General features: G+C 35.1%; 1 protein-coding gene across 1 annotated transcript in view; it reads right to left on the bottom strand.

Annotated features, from left to right (window-relative positions):
* Hectd2 (HECT domain E3 ubiquitin protein ligase 2) overlaps positions 1-20,400 on the bottom strand; it is a 105,521-nt gene that overhangs the window by 46,750 nt on the left and 38,371 nt on the right. Inside the window, exons 2-3 of the mRNA XM_015500026.2 lie at positions 13,904-13,993; positions 10,474-10,603 (exon numbers count right to left, since the gene is read on the bottom strand). Of these exons, the coding sequence (XP_015355512.1) occupies positions 10,474-10,603; positions 13,904-13,993 (220 nt within the window). The remainder of the gene's footprint in view (positions 1-10,473; positions 10,604-13,903; positions 13,994-20,400) is intronic.

Raw genomic sequence — 20,400 nt, 5'->3', positions numbered from 1 at the left:
CTAAAAACCTGATTTTAGTTATGTTTTTCTGTCCTACAATATGCTGTTAGGAAAAGTTCTGAAGTAATAGTCAAACACTCTTGCCTTCACTTCACAGAAGAAGAAATACGATCAGTCAACAAATATATGAAAAAATGTTCAATACCTCTAGCAAATAAAGAGATGCAAATCTCTTTCATCTCACTCCAGTAAGAATGGCAATTATCAAGAAAACAGGTAACATTAAATGTTGGAGAGAATGTGGGGAAAAATGTACACTCATACATTGCTGGTGGGACTGAAAATGGGTGAAACCACTTTGCACACAAGTATGGAGATTGCTCAAAAAACTAGGAATGAAACCACCATTTGACCCCAGTTATCCCACTCCAAAGTATATATCCAAAGGATTTAAAATCAGTGTGCTACAGGGACACAGCCACATCAATGTTCATAGCAGCTGAATTCACAATAGCTAAGCTATGGAACAACCTAGGTGCCCTTCTAGAGAAGACCGGATAAAGAAAATGTGGTATGAGCTGAGAAAATGTGGTATGAGCTAGGTTGTAGCTCAGTGGCAGAGCACTTACCTAGCACACGTGAGGCAATGGGTTCAGGCCTTAGCACCACATAAAAATAAGTAAATAAAATATTGTATCCATCCATAACTAAAAATATTTTTAAGAAAGAAAATATGGTATATATACACAATGGGGTATTACTCAGTCATAAAGAAAAATGGCTTTATGACATTTCCCATAAATTGATGAATCTGGAGACTAACATGCTAAGTGAAATAACCCAGTCCCCCAAAAAGCCAAAGGTCAAATGTTTTCTCTGATATGTGGAAGCTAAACCACAATAAGGGGCAGGGAGGGAAAGAACAGTAGTTCAGTGATTAGACAATGGTGACTGGAGGGAAAGGAGGGAAGATAGGCAAAGGAAAAATAGTATAATGAATCTGACATAATTTTCCTATGAACATACATGAAAACATCATAGTGAACCTAACCATCATGTATATCCACCAGAGTGGGTCCTAACTAGAAGAAGATATATGCCATGCTTGTGTAATTATATCAAAATGGATTCCATGTCATGTATAACTAACAAGAATCAATAAATTTTAAAAAAATCTATCTTCTTTTCCTGGATCTATATATTACATTCATAGATACAGTAATTAAAAAATATGTCCATAAATTCTTTGATGCTCCTTCCATAAAAAGACAGAGTCTAATTCTCTTGCCTTTGAATATGGGCCAGTTTTAATGATTCCCTGCTAATTAACAAATGTGACAGAAGTGATGCTGTATGACTAGGTTGTAAAAGGCAATAAAATTTCTTCTTGGGCTGGGGTTGTGGCTCAGCCGTAGGTAGAGTGCTCGCCTAGCACATGCAAGGCCCTGTGTTCAATCCTCAGCACCACATAAAATAAAGAAAGAAATAAAATACAGGTATTTAAAAAAAATTTCTTCTTGGCTCTCTTTTTTGGGATGCTTAACCTCGAAAGTTAGTCACCATACTGTGAGAAAGCCATGAAGCTACACAAGTAGGTCATATGTAGGTGATCTAGCCCTAAACCCATCTAAGGTCCAAGCCTACAGCAAGCATCAATGATCAGACACAGGAGTGAGCAGGTCCTTGGTGATTCTAGCTACCTCAGTCTTCAAGTCACTTCAGCCAATGCTCAGCAGAACAAAGATGAGCCATCCCCACTGATCTTCACCAAAATTACACATTTGTGAAAAAAATGTTACTGTTTTAAGTTATTAAGTTTTGAGGTGGTTTTTTTATAATGCATTATAGACAACAGAATATGTTACCTTGTATAAGTCATGTCATCTCTCAGAATCTCATATTTCTCATCTATTAAATAAAGGAACAGATGGAGGTTTTCCAGGTTAAAATGGCATATCAAGGACGGACATTTAATTCCTCCAAAAATTCCATTAAAATTATAGCAAAAGGTTTGTTGTTTTAAAGACAAATCTTCAAAAACAAACAACAGACCCTAAAAAGTAAAAAGAAGCTAGAAAACACAGACAACTATTAACACTCACTTAAAAGACCTGAAACAGCCAAATACCAAGCCTCAACAAGGAAAGACTAAAAGTAACTTGTTTTACACTGCAGATTTCTTAAAGGAGACAGAATCTGGATCTGTGGGTATAAATAGGGAGGCTAAAATAAAAACACAGGTGAAAACTAAATAAAATGTTAGATCCCTAAATTTTCTCCTTGTCCTTGGGTCACTATCCCTCCTCCATGCCTACTCCAAAGGAAGTCTGAAATTTTACAATATTCAGAGAGGGTAAAACAGAGGTGCTTTGGGCAAGGGTAACACCAGACACAGATGAGATTGTAAGATGAAACTATAACAGGAAATGAGGCAGTAACTAACTTAGTTGAATACTGAAAATGATCAATCAAATAAGAGATTCCCATCCCTCTTCCCCCAGCAAACGGATCACCTTGTCTCTGACCCCAAACAAGAGATTAGAAGAAACTTTCTTGGGGAATATGACACCTTCTTGGGAGTCCAAGAAGGAAAAAACTAAAGATACTTACCTTACAGTTCCCCCAAACCCTCCCATATTGTCCTATAATGAAGCTTATGGTCAACAAACTAGGCTTCAACTTCCATCATCTGTTTGCTCGCCTACTATTAACCCCAGGCAGAAAAGCAAGGATTATAAAACTTCTGATGAAGCCTTTAATATAGAAGGTAGAGACCAAAACAAACAGACAGAACTTGAAGAAATCAAAAACCATAAAGGGAGAAGAAAAATTAAAAAACATATAACTGATTTGCTCAGAGGGACAAAAGAAAATGAAGTAAGATGATGCTAAAAAAGGAAATATTGAGTGAAGAATTCTTGATAATTAAAGACACGGAAGCAGAAATAAAATACTTAATATAAGGGGTTTGAGAAAATTGTCTATACATAAAGCAAAAGAGAAAGGGAAAATGATAGTGGGGAAAATTAATAAAAACAGGAGTCCAGGACTGGGGTTGTGGCTCAGTGGTGGAGAATTTGCCTCACATGTGTGAGGCACTGGGTTCAATTCTCAGCACCACATATAAATAAATGAATAACATAAAGGTCCATCAACAACTAAAAAAAAAAATTAAAAAAAAGAAAAGAAAAACAGGAGTTCAGAGGTCATGCATTTGAATTATAGGAGATCCAGAAAGAAAGTATAGAAAAAGCAGAAGTCATCAAAAATAATTTTTAAAAATTTCCTGGAAAGGAAGGACATGAGCTGTTGGATGGAAAGAGCCTACCAAGTACGTGGCATGCAGGATTAAAAACAGACTCACGCCAAGACACATCACTGTGCAATTTTCAAAACCCTGAAAAAAACAAAGAGTTCCACAAATTTCCAGACAGTAAGTTATAGAGACAGAGGCAGAGATACACCTATCATAGTCAAAGGATTAGGAATCACAGTGGCCAAAGACGAATTTCACTCTGCCCAGACTAGAACAGAGTGGCCTGAGAATTAGTTATCTTTGATGTCTGTTATCACCAAAATCCTGACTGCCTTTGTACTATTGTAGTATTGATAATTTGTACTATTATTTGTACTATTCTTTTCAACTGAAGATAGAATGAACAGATGAGCCTGGCCCAGATTTTGTTCTTATTCTTGATGTGGCTTGCCAGTGGGCTGAAGAAGTTCCTTTTCTCCTTCTTGCTCTGCTATCTGAATCAGCTGAGGACAGTCCTTTCCCTCACAGGTCTAACCTACAGTACCCTAAAAAGCTGGAGTACTGATGCTAAACAGCTAATACATAATACATAATCAAATTAGCTCTGCCAAATGTCCCAGTAGGTATCCTTTGTTTCCCAGGATTCACTTGCAAGGTATCTATACAAAGGGGAATAGCAGCTTCCTCTGGACAGAAGAGTTTGGCAATACAATTGGGGTGGGTTCATTGAGGCTTTTAAAATACTGGTAGTGTTTCTTTTCTTGATTTGAGTGGTGAGTTCATGCATTTTAATTTTATCATTACTAAAACATACAGAATGTTGATTACATTCAAAATGTGTGACACATTTTAAATTTTAAAAAACCCACACCATTATTGCTCTTGTGGTAAAACAGAAATCCTGCCCCATCATAATCCCTTCCCCAATCTACAGGTATATTATATAAAGTATATAACTTACATAAATTTATATAGATTATATAGACTATATATAATCTATATAAATTATATAATTTAACATTATATAATCACTAGTTTTTATAAGGCATGAAATTGAATCCTTTTTAAATGCTTTTCTTTCATGTATTCTTATAACCTTATAAGGTTATAAGATGTGTGTGTTCATAAAACATGAATGAATGTTCTTTTATGGATTTAATTGTGAAAATTATAGAGTAGTTTTTTGTTTATTTGTCTTGATTGTTTTTTGTATTTTGCTTTTGTACCACGGATTGAACCCAGGAATGACTGACCATTGAGCCACATCCCCAGTCCATTTTTTAATGTTTTTTGAGACAGAGTCTCGCTAAGTTGCTTAGGGCCTAAGTTGCTGCAGTTGGCTTTGAACTTGCATTCCTCCTGTCTCAGGCTCCTGAGCCGCTGGTATGACAGGCACGTGCCATTGCACCCAGCCAGTAGTTTCTTAATAATACTCTTTTACAGATAGGAAAATAAGTACAGAGAGGTTAAGTAACTTTTCTAGCATGGTACAATTTATAAGTTACAGCCAGGATTCAAACCCCACCTGAGAAGTTACAAAACTTATTTCCACTATCAAACAAAGCCCTAATCTTTCTACCACAAAGTAGAAATTAGTAAACTATAAAATGTCCAAAAAGTGAAAACAAAAATATTCACAGGGGATTAACCAAAATTAATATATTGGAAAATTAATCTTTTAAATAAAACTTAAGTGTGGAAAATATAATTATATATCTTATCATGCCAAATTTCCTCATTCAATAAATGAGCAAATGAAGTCCTATAAATAGCTGTTTAAGATCACACAGTTATTGGTAGCTGACTTAAAGTCTTGGTTCTTATTTGATATCGTAACTACCAATGTGTTAAGTACCAGGCAGATAATAAATAGACAATAATCTTAAGGATCCCTCTATCAGTTCGGTATTTTGGTACTGCTTTTGACTACTGCAATAGCAGCAGGAAGCTGAAACAGGCGAAAAACCAGAGTGCATTAGTCATAACAGGTGGTGTTTATATCACTGTTTATAGGATGACTTTTCTGAACATTTAGCAAAAAATAAAATTAAAGGTGGGAGGGATAAAGGAAGAAAGGGCAGGGGAAATCCTTCTTACTCATAAGACTTAAGCCATCAGAGCAAGTAAAACACTATATTCATTGGTTTTTAGAGATGGACATAGAAGTTCAGTGATATATGTGTCATAAAACATGAATGAATGTTCTTTTATGGATTTAATTATGAAAATGTTCAGATGTTTTAATAGAAGGTTATCTTTAATGAAACAGATGACTTGTGCTGGATTATCTTACAGAATTCATTACAGCTTTAAAATGGGTTTTTCATTCCAACAAGGTAAACAGGCAGAAACCTAGAAAAAGTGCCTCTCAATCATTTCTTCATTCAGTAAATTATTTACCAAGTACACACTACATGTTACACGCATGCTAGGTTCTGGATACAGATAGACTCAAAACATGAGATGGTAAATGCATTTCCTCTTGGACCCAACAATTCCACGTCTAGGAATATTCTATAGATATACCTGCAGATGAACAAAATCATTGTGGTCTTGTTTACAATAAGAAAAGAATGGACACAACTCATTTCTTTTGGTGGGGTCTGAGAAAATAAATTATAATACATTGAATAGAATGGAATATAGTTGTGAAAAGAATAAGGAAGCTTTCTATGTATTGATACAAAAAGATTTCGAATGCACTCACTAAAAAGAAAACAAGGTGATAGATAATGTATGCATAGTTACCTTATCTTTAAGAAAATGAGAATACATATATTTGCTTGTCTCTACATAAAGAAACACAGGAAAGCATACAAGGGATAGCAGGAAAGAATGTGATGGTGAGACATTTGAAACATACTATGTTTTTATATTATACAGGGTGCAGTGGTGCACACCTGTAATCCTAGTGGCTTGGGAGGCTGAGGCAGGTGAATCGTGGGTTCAAAGCCAGCCTCACCAAAAGCGAGGCGCTAAGCAACTCATCGAGACCCTGTATCTAAATAAAATACAAAATAGTGTTCGGATGTGGCTCAGGGTGGAGTGCCCTTGAGTTCAATCCCCGGTAGCCCCCACTGCCCCACACACAAAAACATTAACTTTACTACTAAACAAGATAGCTCTTTCCCTCTACAAAATAAAAGCTTAAGGAGCACAAAGATTAGTGAAGAGATGGATAAGTACACCAATATATGTAGATATACCTCTCACGAGGAATAGTTAAAAGCCAAATCCAAGGTACTCACTCTGCTCTAGGGAAAGATTTCAGAGATTTAGTCTAAAATCAATTTATTTTTCCAAGGAAACCTGGAGATGGGGTCATTTAAGGTCTTAGAGATTCTTCTAGGGTAGGAATCTTAAAGCAGCAAGTCCTCCCCAGACAGCAAGCACATAACAAACTCTGTGCTGGGTTTCTAACAGCTTGTTTCCTTGTCTGTCCCTCAAGTTGCTTTTAGAGAAACTGTGAAACCCTGTGGTACTTTACCTTCAAACAGATCACAAGACAACCCTGTTCTTCCCTTGACTATTTCAGAGGAGCAAAATAATGCCTTTCTCCAGGGTGTATAAAAACTGCAGAGTTCATTATATCAAATCAGGGCTTTGATAGAGTACACACGAAATGAGTTGAGCTGGGAATGAAACACTGCCCTCAAGGTAAATGTCAGAGTTCATATCGACCCTTCTGAAGTACCAAGAATGGGAAGGTATTTTAAAAGATTTGAGAAAGAATTGCTTTGTTTCTTTTAAAGATGTTCTGTGGCATTTAAACATGTTTTAAGTTAGTCTGGAGAACGGGCACAATAACTTTAGAAAGGAAAATACAAAAAAGTAAGGGGAAATGTAGTGTTACCCTCCACCACTACACTCCCCAACTCCTGCATTACTTATCTTCTAGATTGTTTCTCTGAAGATGTATCATCTCTAGCAGCTGTTATAGTAGGTAAAACTCCTACACTTCTCAGATATTTAAAAGGACAGCCAACTTGACAGGCATACCTAGCCATGTGATCCTACAGGGAGGAAAGGCATCCCTCAGCTGTTAGGTAAACCCACGCTGGGCTTTTGCACCTTCTCTAATAACACTTGAAGATCAGAAGGAGAGACAAGCTGTTAGAGAATACCCAGCATAGGTCCTGGTACCAAAGGAGGAGGAGGAAAATTATAATAACTGCCAGGAATGATGCATTTTTGAGGAAATAATCTTATTGGCAAGTAAGAAAGACTTCTCAAAAGATCAAGAAATTACAGACTTGGTTACATGTGGATGATTTAGTCTTAAATTCCCATCAATAAAAGAATTCTTTACGTGGCACTACATTCTCTCTTACTCTTTTATATTTTCCTTTAAAAAGTTATTATGCCTCTTTTCAGACTTATTTAAAACATTTTTATGAACATATGAACACACTTTAATTCAGGTGGTATCCAGATGGAAAAGGTGGGAGAAGTTAGCTCCAGAAGTTGTAAAAAGGCAAAAGATGTCTCCTGAAAGGTCTATTCATCTACAGTGGTATATGTAAATACTCTAAGTTCAGGTGGAGGCTAAATCCAGATTTCACAAGATTGGCCCAGATGAGAGAGAAAAAGAAAAGTAGTAGCAATTCAAGTAGGTAGACCATATTCAGAGTCAATGTTTACTCAAAAACTTCTAAGTATATAAGCTAAGCTCACAGATCAAGATATTCATATAGACAGAATGAAGTAGTTATAAATCAAAGGTAGAATCAAAGGCTTAGGAATCTGAACAAAAAGCCAAAACCAAGGTTATGATTCATTTCTTAGACTAGCTATTATTCTTAGCAAATATACATTTCAATTTTTTTTTTAGGATCCTAAAACTCTGTTGCAAGTTGAACTTTTCCCCTACCTCTACAAAAAAAGACATGTTGCAGTCCTAAACCTTAGAACCTGTAAATGCAACCTTAAAAAAAGATACTATCCAGGCAAAACCTAATCACACAAGTTCTTTAGGAGCAAACAGTTTTCTCCCATTGGTTGCAGAAGACAAAGTCAGAGACTAAAACCATAAAAGGGGATTTTGTTACCAGCCTTAAATGAGTAAGCTTTGATTTTTTTGTAAGACCCTGTGATAAGGCCTGTGGCAAGAAACTGTGTATGGCCTCGAAGAGCTTGTCCTAAATGCCAGTCAGACCAGACAACAGGATGTCAGTCTTACAATCACAAAGAATGAATTCTGCCAATAACCTGAGGTAGCTTGGAAAAGGATTCTAGCTCATAGTCCAGACCAAACAACACCTCGATTTTATCCCCGTAAAACCCTGAGTAAAAACACTCAGTCACATTCATCTGGACTTCTGACCTAAAGAGCTGTGAGCTAATGAATGAGGATTGTTCTTAAGACACTAGGTTATGAAAATTTGTTATGCAACAATAGAAAACAAATACAATAAGGATTCTAATGTCTGTTCAATTTTATGTGATTGTTATAAGGCTTTAAGAACAAACTTGAAAGTTTTCTATAAATTATCATGCAAAAAAGTCATTAATTATTATCTAGTTAATGTCTAAAACAGAAATCATTTCTCTAAACTATGCTCCCACATCAAATATGCTCATTTTCTTTATTTCTCTGTTTCTATAATGGTACCACAATTATAGGTTTGTTTTACTGAGTTGCGGGTTGGGGAACTGTGACATAGGGGCACTGGGACCTCCAGTAAAACCTAATTGATGGAGGGGGTGGAAAGAGAAGTAACAAGGAAAAAAGAAGTTATCAAAGGCAGTTTCATTAATGAGGTGACATAGATACTAACCTAAAAGACTACAGAATTGATCTGCTTTAGCTTGCAGTGTCAAACAGAAAATCTGCACAAGAATAATTTATGCCACATGTAGCTTATCGACATAAGATAATTTACCAGAAAATATATTCTTAAACATTTCTAGGTATTTGTCTAGAATGTGAGGAGCATTCAAACCTTTACAGGTTCTTTTTATAGGGTTAAGAGGCACTTAGAAGTGTTCAAATAATGTATGTTTCATATAATAAAACAATACAGAGTTATAAAAACAAACATTAATAATACACACCCAATCCTACCTCCCCAAGAAAATCATTAACAGATTAGTGGGCACCCTTTCATTCTCAGAATATAAAAGATTTCCTTCAATTTAAAAAAAAAATGGAATCATATTCTATATATAACTATATAATTTGGTTTTTTTCTACAACTTAAAGGTACCATACAATGTATTGTGAGCATTTGTCCTAGTCACTTTATATACATATCACATTCTTATTAATAGAAGTACAATTTTTATAATATAGACAAACATAATTTCTCAATTCACTTTAATTGCTTCAAATACTATTATAAATAATGTGCATTCTTTCCTTGTATTTTTGCATATATGCTACATTATTTCCTTAGACTAAATTCCTGAAAGTGGATTTACTATGTCAGTGAGTACATGCACATTACAAATTCTCCTGCATACTCTTCTAGTACTTTTACAGTTTTAAAAAATCTAACTTCATTATTTTTGAGAAGTTAGTCCATTGGCCTAATTCTACTTTTGTGAATAATTTAATGCTACTTACATACAATACTTTTTGCTGATCCATCTATTTGGCTTTCCTGGTGCCAAAACTATCAGTACTACAGCTTTATAATATATGGCACTACAAAATAATGTACACCCTAATTATTTTGTCTTATATCCTCTCAGACATTTATTCTTAAAAATCAAATATTGAATCATTTTGTTTTCCCAAAGAACTGTTGAAAATTTTACTAAATATAGGGAATAAATGGGTGAACCTAAAATCTTTATTATTATTTATAAGTCTTTCCGTTCAAACCATCTTTTAATCTTTTGAAAAAGTTTTATATTTTCTCTATGTAGGTTTTGCATACTTCCTTTTAGGTTCATTTCTAAGCATCTTATGTATTTTCTATCAAGTCTTTTAGTTGGTTACTGCTCAAACATAAGAAATCTACTAAATATTTATATTTACACATTGCATAATAAAGATACATAAAATGTATTTTATATTTACATATTTATTGCATTTATATTGTATGTGGATTTCTAATCAAACTTTTAAAAATTATTCATGAGTTTTCTATTTCATTCTTTAGGTAACTATCACCTAATAATAATAATTTTGCTTCTTCTTACAAATATTTACATATTTTACTTTTTTATTGTATTAATTAGACCTACCAGAACAATACTGAATAGATTAAAATCTACATTTTAAATAGTTTAATACTGTAATATACTTTTGGCCAAGACATACTGACCATTACCATTCTTGATGTTAGGGGAAACAAGATGTGTAGGTGAACTTTTATTTTCAGTGGCTTCTTTCTTCTGGCTAACAATTGAAGCAAAACCGCCCAAAGTGGAAATTTGGCCTTTGGCTCCTCTGTCCAAACCCTAAAAACAAAACAAGTTAAAGTTGTAGCTTAATTTCTATTACTTATGGGTAAGTTATTTTATTGCAGAAATAAAATAACATTTACAATATTTAAATTTGATAACAGATAGATAAAACTGATGTATGTACAACTGACTTACTTTGCTAGAACCAAATTATCTGAAGTACAAAGGAGCCACATAACCTAACTACCTACTAACTGATAAAGCTTGAAAAGGTGGGTGATAACGGTACTTACCTCAGAGAATTATTGTGAGGTTTAACTGAGATAAAGAATATAACTTCTTCCTTGATATCCACATTTTTATTCTAAAGGAAACTTTTCACTTTCATAATGAGGAAGAATTTTTTTCATGTCCTATTACTTCATTTACCATGTTAACTTCTATTTACTTTTTTAGAATCAGCTCATACACCATGGAGCAGAAGCACTTATGCTCACCAAATATCCATGTGCTCTTCCCATGTTCCCCACACTCTTCAGAGTCATCTGTAATTCTAACAGGACACAAGTAAAACAATATCTATCATTTATGGGCCAGGAAGAACCAATGCATTTAATACTGGTGGACAAAATATCAGCTCTTCACTTTTCTTCTACTGTGACAACACTGGCTAAGAGTTGAGGCTAAAGGATCCAGTTTGGATACCTCAGTGACTGTGGAGTATAATCACTGCTGACCAATATTAGATGATACCATAGTAAACCTCTACAGTTTTCAGACACTGAAACTTGGGGCTAATTTGTAACTGTAGCATAATCTATCATAATTTTGCTGTGAAGCTTTTTTGGTATTCACATTTCTAAAAACCAATCACTCTTATTTATTCTTATAATTTGTTTAAATAATTCCATAGAAATTGTAACTGTTCTCTTTGGTTTGTCATGCTGCATTAGAAATTCCTTATTTATCATAGAGTTTGACATAACAGTGAATCTTGTGCATAGGTTCTGCACTTTAAAGTAAACCCACCTCACTTTTATTTTTTTAAAGAGAATAATATAGAAAAGAGCCCAGAGAGAATAAATTTAAGATACCATACACACAGAATTTAAAAGTTTCTAGACTTAAGAGACTTTTAGAAATCAGTTACTCTTGCCAGGCATGATGGCACATGCCTGTAATACCAGTGACTTGGGAAGCTGAGGCGGAAAGATCATAAGTTCAAGGACAGCCTCAGCAACTTAGTGAGACCTTGTCTCAAAATAGAAATAAAAAGGGCTGGAATTGTAACTCAGTGAAAATGTTATATGCCAGGCTATACGGGCAATGACCAAACAGACTCCATTTTGCCTTGACACTCCATGTCATGTAAGAAATGCTTCTCTCATGGGAACACCCTGTATCAATCAACAGTTGCTTAGCATAGCATGTTTGACAACACAAAATGGCAATTCTTATACAATGTAAAATTGTCCTCTTTTTGGTTCCTATTTTTCTTGGACAATGTACCTTGTCAAAGAATGAATGTCTAGACATTAGTAACCATTCTTTATCTTGTACTCAATTAGGGTTATTTTGACCCACTCCCCCTTCCACTTATGATTTTAGATCTCATGACATTTGTTTATGGTTTTGAATCATAGCAACAGATACTTATGATTAATATAGTTTTGGACTATAAAGGTGTACTCAAACCCTGGGAGGAGGTCAAAGGGTGTAGACTTGTAGCCTGCCCCTTGGCCTGCCCGTTGGTGGATCCAGACCACCAACTGGTGAATAAAAGTTCCATCTCCTGCTTTAAGATCAACTTGGTGACTTATTGCAATCTTGCCATTAACAATAAAGTGCCTCTGGGTTCAATCCCAGTACCAAAAGAAAAAAACAGTAGCTAACTCTTATTTCACAGATGAGGAAATTGAAATTGTCTAAGACTCACCAAAAGTCACTTGGCTAACAAGCAACAGAAATGTGGGCACTAAACAAGAAGTTGAGAGATACTTCCATAAGTATATAGGTACAAATTTGTGTGTGTGTGTGTGTGTATGTGTGTGACTTTGTTGATATCTGTGCTATTTGTTTTATTTGCTTTTGCTTGTTTCTTGATTCTTGGCTATATTTAAGCTCAGTGAAGTCTGAGATAATATTTCTACATTAGGATTTGTCTATATAATTCAGCCTATAAAAGTAAAACATACTATCTAAATGAAATGAAGTAGTCATATAATAGATGTGGGATATAAATCTGAAATCTCAGAATCACAGATAGTATCATCTAGGATCTTGGGCAGAATCTACAACATAATGGGTACTTTTTATTATAAATGTTTATTATAATGATAACTACATACTACAACAAATCATTTTTTGAGTGCTTATTACATCTACTACTATACTAATACATTATAATATTCCTGTGAGATATTTATTTATACCTTATTTTATAGATGGGCAAATTAAGATGCAGTGCCCAAGTTCAGAGGGCTAACAAATGGGAAGCCAGAATTTAAACCCCAGTCTAAAGACCATGAAGTCAGTACTCTTAAATTATCACATCCACAGTGTCTCTAGATATAGTAGCTATCACTCATTAAGGGCTTACCATGTTGGTTGGTATGTTAAATACATCAGTCTATTTTCATAACAACCCTTTTTGGTTGATATTATCTTCTCTACTTTCATAGATGTACTATCATTGAATGATATTTAATAGTTTTAGGAACAACTCACCTAACCAGAAGAAATAGACAGATGTACAAAAAATAAATGTACTTCAGAAAAACTTCTGATAGCCTATCAATCAAAAGACTCAATTCTCCTCTTTCCCTCTCCCTTCCTTTACTTTGTCTTAATAAGACATGGCTCCAAAGAATATTGGTTAGTTCACTTGTAAAATCTCCAAATAATAAAAAATAAGTATAATTCAATTAATGGTTATTCAACAACTATCAATTCCAATCTCTAGTAGATTTATATGAGGATTCATGAAGGTAAAAGAAAAAATTGAAGAGAGATAAATAAGACAGTGGTACATAATATGTCTATCTGTATTCTACAAAAAAATCATTGCAGTAGCAGTCTAGGGAATATAGTGAAAGGAGTAAAACTAGAAGCTAAACCAGCTCTAATGCAAGAAATGAAGTCTGAACAGAGAGAGCAGTAGAGGGAATGAGGAATGGCAGCTTGGGCCAAGCAAGAACAAAATGGCCAAGAGCTATTTCAGGTATAAGTTTGAAGCATAATGAAAATGAGAGACTATTACATGTGGAGAGTGATGACTTGGATTGTGAGCTTTGACTGCCTCAGGGCTGCGTTTGTGCTGGAAACTTCCCATGCAAAGGTGCAGTTCCAGATTACCGGGTTACTATAGTGACACCTGGCCTGCCGAAACCCTGTACAAAGGTATGGAGTTATATCAGTCTGGATCTTGAGCTCAGGCACCAGCTCCTGGGGAAATAGAATTTTGAGCTTAACAAGATAACCCTAATGTCTCACCAGTGCTGCATCCTTCAGTCTGCCTGCTTTGCAGAAACTTTCCCAACTTTTTGATGATAAAACCTATATAATAAATGTGCTAATTTAGCTCTGGGTCATGTTCCTCCATCAGAGATGGTGTCCTACCTGGTCCCAGCTTTCTCTCTATACAGAAGTTTGTCTTTTTCAATCCCTTACCAGTTTCAGAATTAATGGCCATGCTGGTCATGGTAACTCCACAACTCATAAAACAAATAAAATGAACAATGCAAAATTAGTTATTGTAATTACTACATAAAATGTTTATGCTGTTTACAATATTGAGCTTACTGAGTTTCAATTCATTGTCAGCCTCTGCCTAGAGTCAAGTCTACTATTTACTATTCCAGATTTATGTATTTTAAATTCTCCCCATGAATTCTTAAAATACTTTTTTCTAGGTTAAAGCTAGAATATCTCATTATCTTGAAGTCTCTCAACTAAAATATTTTAAATTGACTTTCTATGTATGCAAAATCCACCAATGCATTCAGTTCTATGATGGATATAAAAACTACTTTTTTTTAAAGAGTGGATAGCTTCCTGAGATACTAAGCAAAGGACTGGTGAACAAATATACAGCTATATGTTTTAAGTTAAAATTTAAAACTTTAAGATACCTCACTTTGCCAGCTTTTAAAATAACTGACCTAAACTACCAGTCAAGGGCGTATCATATATGACACCTCAACTATATTTAGAATCCACAAAAGAAATTATTTTAGTCTTGTTATTTGGTACAGATATTTCCTTTTTTATATTTTTATTCACAGATCCTTATTAGGATGCTGGGTTACCAAATCAAAAGTGCTAACCTTACATCCTTCTATTAGGATGTGAAAAGTCAGCTACTTTCAAGGTGTGAACTTCCCTCCCAAACTAAATAGCAGCAGCCCAAGTGGAATTACTTTCTTTAAATGACATAAATCATACCTTTCAAAGGAAATGAGGAAATAAGGATGTGAATTTTGAAATTAAATTCTGTCACCAAAAAAAGTCAGAATGCAATTGATCTTAGTGATAGCTGATAATTAAGCCTACAGATATTAGTCTGGAAGCTCAGAAATAACAGTGTTAATTACCATCAGGAAGGCCAGATGGCATTAGATATTTTATTCACTTATTTTGCAACACAGAAAAAGATGAAACTGCATCAAGAGATTATGCTTCTATAGTAAAATACTACTTTTGGAATGCATACTTGATGCAGTTACAGTTTTGCAAAGAGTAACTAAGAACAGAGTAGGGTCGAAGAGCATGAGAAGAAGATTAACATTAAATAGGGATGAGAGATGGGAGGGAAAGGGAAAGAGAAGGGAAATTGCATGGAAATGGAAGGAGACCCTCAGAGTTATACAAAAGTAGATACAAGAGGAAGTGAGGGGAAAGGGAAAAATAATACAAGGGGGACAAATGAATGTCAGTAGAGGGGGCAGAGAGAGAAGAGGCGAGGGGAGGGGAGGGGAGGGGGGATAGTAGAGGATAGGAAAGGCAGCAGAACACAACAGACACTAGTATGGCAATATGTAAATCAATGGATGTGTAACTGATGTGATTCTGCAATCTGTATTTGGGGTAAAAATGGGAGCTCATAACCCACTTGAATCAAAGTGTGAAATATGATATATCAAGAATTATGTAATGTTTTGAACAGCCAACAATAAAAAATTTAAAAAAAAAAAAAAGAATCTTGCTGGGTTTTTTTGTTTGTTTGTTTTGTATCCTGGATTGGACACAGTAGTGTTAACCACTGAGTCACATTTCCAGCCCTTTTTTTAATATTTTATTTTAAAACAGGTCATTGGTAAGTTGCTGAGACTGGCTTTGAATTCATGATCCTCCTGTCTCAGCCTTCCTCCCCAACTACTGGGATTATAGGTATGTGCCACCATGCCTGGCTCTTGCCATTCTTTAATAAAAAACATGTGAATCAAAATCAAATTAATTTAAATATAAAAGGCTGTGAAGGAAAGTACCAATGCCACAGGACAGAAGCAGAAAGGGTTAGCTGACTTTAAACAGCTTTTTAGCTATAGATGTTAGTTTGTATGTAATAATATCATCTAACACCTGAGGGGCTTGCTTTGCACAAGACTTTTCTAAATGCTTTATATGTATTAATTAATTCAGACTTCATATCTACCTTACCCTCATATAACCTGTATGGGTTCTATTATTATTTTCCTCATTTTATACACAAAGAGTTACAACAGCAAAGCAGTATCATATTTGACACTTTAGAGGTTCTCTGGTTCACAATTTATAATGAGCACTTTCCTCCAATTGTTAAATACAGTCAAACTCACTTTATAACCTACCCAAATTAGACACACTCAAGGTATGTATGTAATTAGTGTTAGCCCTCCCTTTTTATCTTTTAAGATTTTCAACTTATTTTTGCTTATTATATGATTTTTTACACAGAATTTAGCTATATATTTATACTATAATATTAAAACCAGGGGCTGGGGTGTGGCTCAGGGGTAGAGTGCTTGCCTAGCATGTCCGAGACCCTGGGTTTGATCCTCAGCACCACATAAAAATAAATAAAATAATATTAAAACCAAAATGATCAGAAATCCTAGAACATATATTTCTCTTCCACAACAGTTCTAACTCTGGTAACAAAATTTTGAACAAATATGTTACTGGACTACATCCTTTTTCCTGAACTAGAAGTACTGTTATAGATGGAGGTTCTTTGCACCACATGGTTCTTATGCTTATGACCACAGATAGTGTTCAGAACAGGGGAAAGAGCATCTTTTAATAAAAAAAATCTCAATTATAAACAACCTCTGTCCCTTACGAGCTACTTTATCCTTTGGTAAGGAACACGTAATCTGACTCTCAGATTCCTTTTCTGTGAAAAGGGGTTGTTGAGTGATTGTTATCTGCATTTTCTGACTAAATGACAGAACACATGGGAAAAAGCTTATCACAGAGTAGGTACTCAACAGATATTATTACACACACACACACACACACATATATATATATGAAATACCTGAAAACATATTTGTCATCATAATATCCACCCTTCCATCTTATTTAGAACATAATTAAGAAAGGGCAGAAGATTTTCCATAGATTGTTCCAAAGACCTATCTGGGAAGAATTTAGGTAAGTATACACAACACACACGACACATACATACACACACACACACACACACACACACACACAAAAACATACACAGGTTTGAAATGCTATTGTCTTTTTAGATAAATATTTTTCTAAGAAAATTTGTCTAGAAAACTTGAGAATCTCTTTCTGTTATCCAGTTAGGTTCCATATTGTGTGGATTCTTTCATCTTTACACTTCATCCCTGGTCACTACTCTAGGGGATGTACTCATCACCTCTGGCATGAACCACAAAGTTCCTTTCTTCACTTCTTTTTCCTCTCTTCCAGTTTAACTATATACTACCACTGATTTCATCATGTTGTTCCTCTATTTAAAGAATTCCAATGGCTTCCCATTAACCACAGGGGGAAAAAAAGTCCAAACTTCTCTGCCCTAGTGATCTGGCTCCAGCCCCCATGCAATTTCACTTACCTCCCACAAGTTCCCAGCATGTTTCCATTGGGCTTGCTTTATGGCTCTCTAATTTTTCCGCTTAAGGCTTGTTCATGTTGTTTTCCCCATTGGATTACTTGGCCCACTTTCTTTTGCCCATCCAAAGCCTATCATCCTTCAATGGCCAGCCAGTTTAAATAATTACCTTTACTTCAAGGCCTTTCTTCACAGTTCTACCAACACTGATCTCCTTTCTCTGACCTCCTATAGGCAAACTGTTTGTACAGATCACTGTGGATTTTACGTACTGTTTGCTTTTCAAGCATTAGCCCTGCATACCCTGAGGTAGGGACTTTTTTTTTAAATTTTTTAGTTCTAGGTGGACACAATATCTTTATTTTATTTTATGTGGTACTGAGGATCGAACCCAGTTCCTCATGCATGCCAGGCAAGCCCATACCACATGAGCCACATCCCCAGCCCTGGGACTTTTTTTTTTTTTTTTTAAACCATTTTCTGCAACATCTTGGGTAAAGATCTACATAATAGATGTTCAATAACCAGTAGTTAGACTTTGGTTGAAGAGCCCCACCAACCCCATTTGTATACAACTGAAACAAAGTATACAAACTTCCCATTCTCATAATAGAATAACCATCAATCCCCTTTATGCTCTCACTCAAGCTCTTTTCACCTGGTAGCTACTTGACATGTTTCCTGACCATCCCTTTGTGGGCAAACTTCCCTTTAAAATTCTTAAGCCAGGGCTACAGACATAGCTCAGTGGTAAGGAGCACATGCCCAAAGACCTAGGTCCAATCCTCAGCCACACACACACACACACACACACACAACTGGTTTCTTCTATTTGCCTTCACCTAAGTAAAAAGTAGCTCTTTCTTGAACCTACTTCATTCCCTATCCCATGGAGAATCTCCCTTTTCCTGTTCACCTAATTAAATGTTGAAGTAAACAGTCAAAACTTGTCCTTATTTGCCACTGTTATTTATAGCCCTCCTGCATTTTCTCCTTCTCCATTCACCACTTTTCCATAACATCTGTATCAGCAACTAACACATATTATTCTGGTTCACTCTAATCTTAACTATCATCAGTTTTTCCATACACATTTATTACTTCAAATTCTTTATTCTCCTTGACTCTGTGGAGCTGCATCACTTCTTCACAGTACCAAGACCAAATCTCAAACACTGATAGTTCTGTGAGGGTTCTATCTTGAGCCTGTTGAGCATCTCTAACTAGAACCATTTTGCCATTTTTTTCAATTCCCACACTGCACCTGGTTTCTACTGTGCCTCATTCACTTAATCCAAACCTCTCCCCAATCCTTTTCAAATGTTGTTCCATGAACTAAATAGACTTGTGAGATGTGTGGGGTGAGGTGTAGTGGGCTATAGCTAAAAATACATTTTCCTGGGCCTCACCCATGAAGCTTCAAATTTAGTACATACAGTATCAATTTTAAATCTTAGCTATACCATGGGATTTATTTTTAAGTGCCTGAACTTCATCCCCATAAAATTTGATTTTAAAAGCCTGCATTTGGGTCTGGATAATAATAGCTTTAAAAAGTTTCCCAGATGAGTCTAATGAGCATCAAAGGTTGAAAACTTTACACCAGGGTGAGATGCAAGAATCAGGACCTTAACTTACCACCAAAGTAACCCTCTGGTCAGATTTGAGACCACTGTGTTAGGAACCTCCTAGTTAGAATGCACTTCCTTCACACTTAGAGGGTTTTAGAATCTATCACTGCCCTTTCCAGTATTCTTTCTCCTACCCCTACACTTTTCTTTAAACCTTAAGGATGTGTCCTCATAATCTGGTCTACTATCTACTATTTTTTTTTTTTTGAGTTTTCATTCTAAATAGTTTTCTACTCTTATAAATGTGGTACAATGATTTAAAAAAAAACACTATTACAGGGCCACCTGAATTAAGTCATAAACTCAATCTAGAGAAAAGACACCTGTTAACCTGGGATAAAATGGAAGAATCACTAAAATGGCTTAAAGAAAAAGTTATTGATGACAATTAGATTCCTAAACAAACTCCCAGGGACTCTTATTTTAATCCAGAAGGAGGCTGAAAAAACCTAACAGGCTACAAAATATCTTTCCTTGCCTGCCCTACCACATCAGGATCCCCCCACCCCAAACACACATTAAGGCCTTCCCTACCCACTGGTAAACTTCATTCATCATCCCAGTTATCCTGGCTTTCCTGACTTCTGGAAGAACCAAGTATATATTTTCTTGACTTAGGCTTTTGACTGCTACATATAACTCAGAATTACAGCTCTGACAATCTCTCTTTGAGACAAACACATAATCTACAATAAACTGTCATAAATTCTGTTTATAAACTGTTATTAAAACAAAACAAAACATAATGGTACCAAAACTGAAAGTCCTTATAAGTTACCAGAAACTGCTTTCAGAATCTAAGGTTTTTCTGTTCATCCCATCTTCTTCTACTCTAACCTATGTCTTTTCAAAGTTTAATTCAAGATTTCAATTTTTTCTTGAACTGTATTCTTTTTTTACTAGTAGTACAAATCCATAAACGTTTCTTTTTTACAATTACTAAATTCTACAAATTCTTGAAGTGGAAATATTTTTGCAACTCATTTGAGGTCGCAAAGCATAAACCTGACCTGAACTGACATACTGACATGAGTCTGACTTTATCCCATTTAAGGTGAACACATATACATTTTCTTGCAGTTTTTTTTAACATGTTTGAATATAGGAAGCCTCACTGTGGGTATTTTATATATATATATATATATATATATATA

This window comes from Marmota marmota, unplaced genomic scaffold, assembly GCF_001458135.2.
Source record: "Marmota marmota marmota unplaced genomic scaffold, marMar, whole genome shotgun sequence".
NCBI classification, from domain to species: Eukaryota; Metazoa; Chordata; class Mammalia; order Rodentia; family Sciuridae; genus Marmota; species Marmota marmota.
Note: the sequence above shows the minus strand (reverse complement) of the source record. Positions and strands in the feature narration are given on the sequence as shown.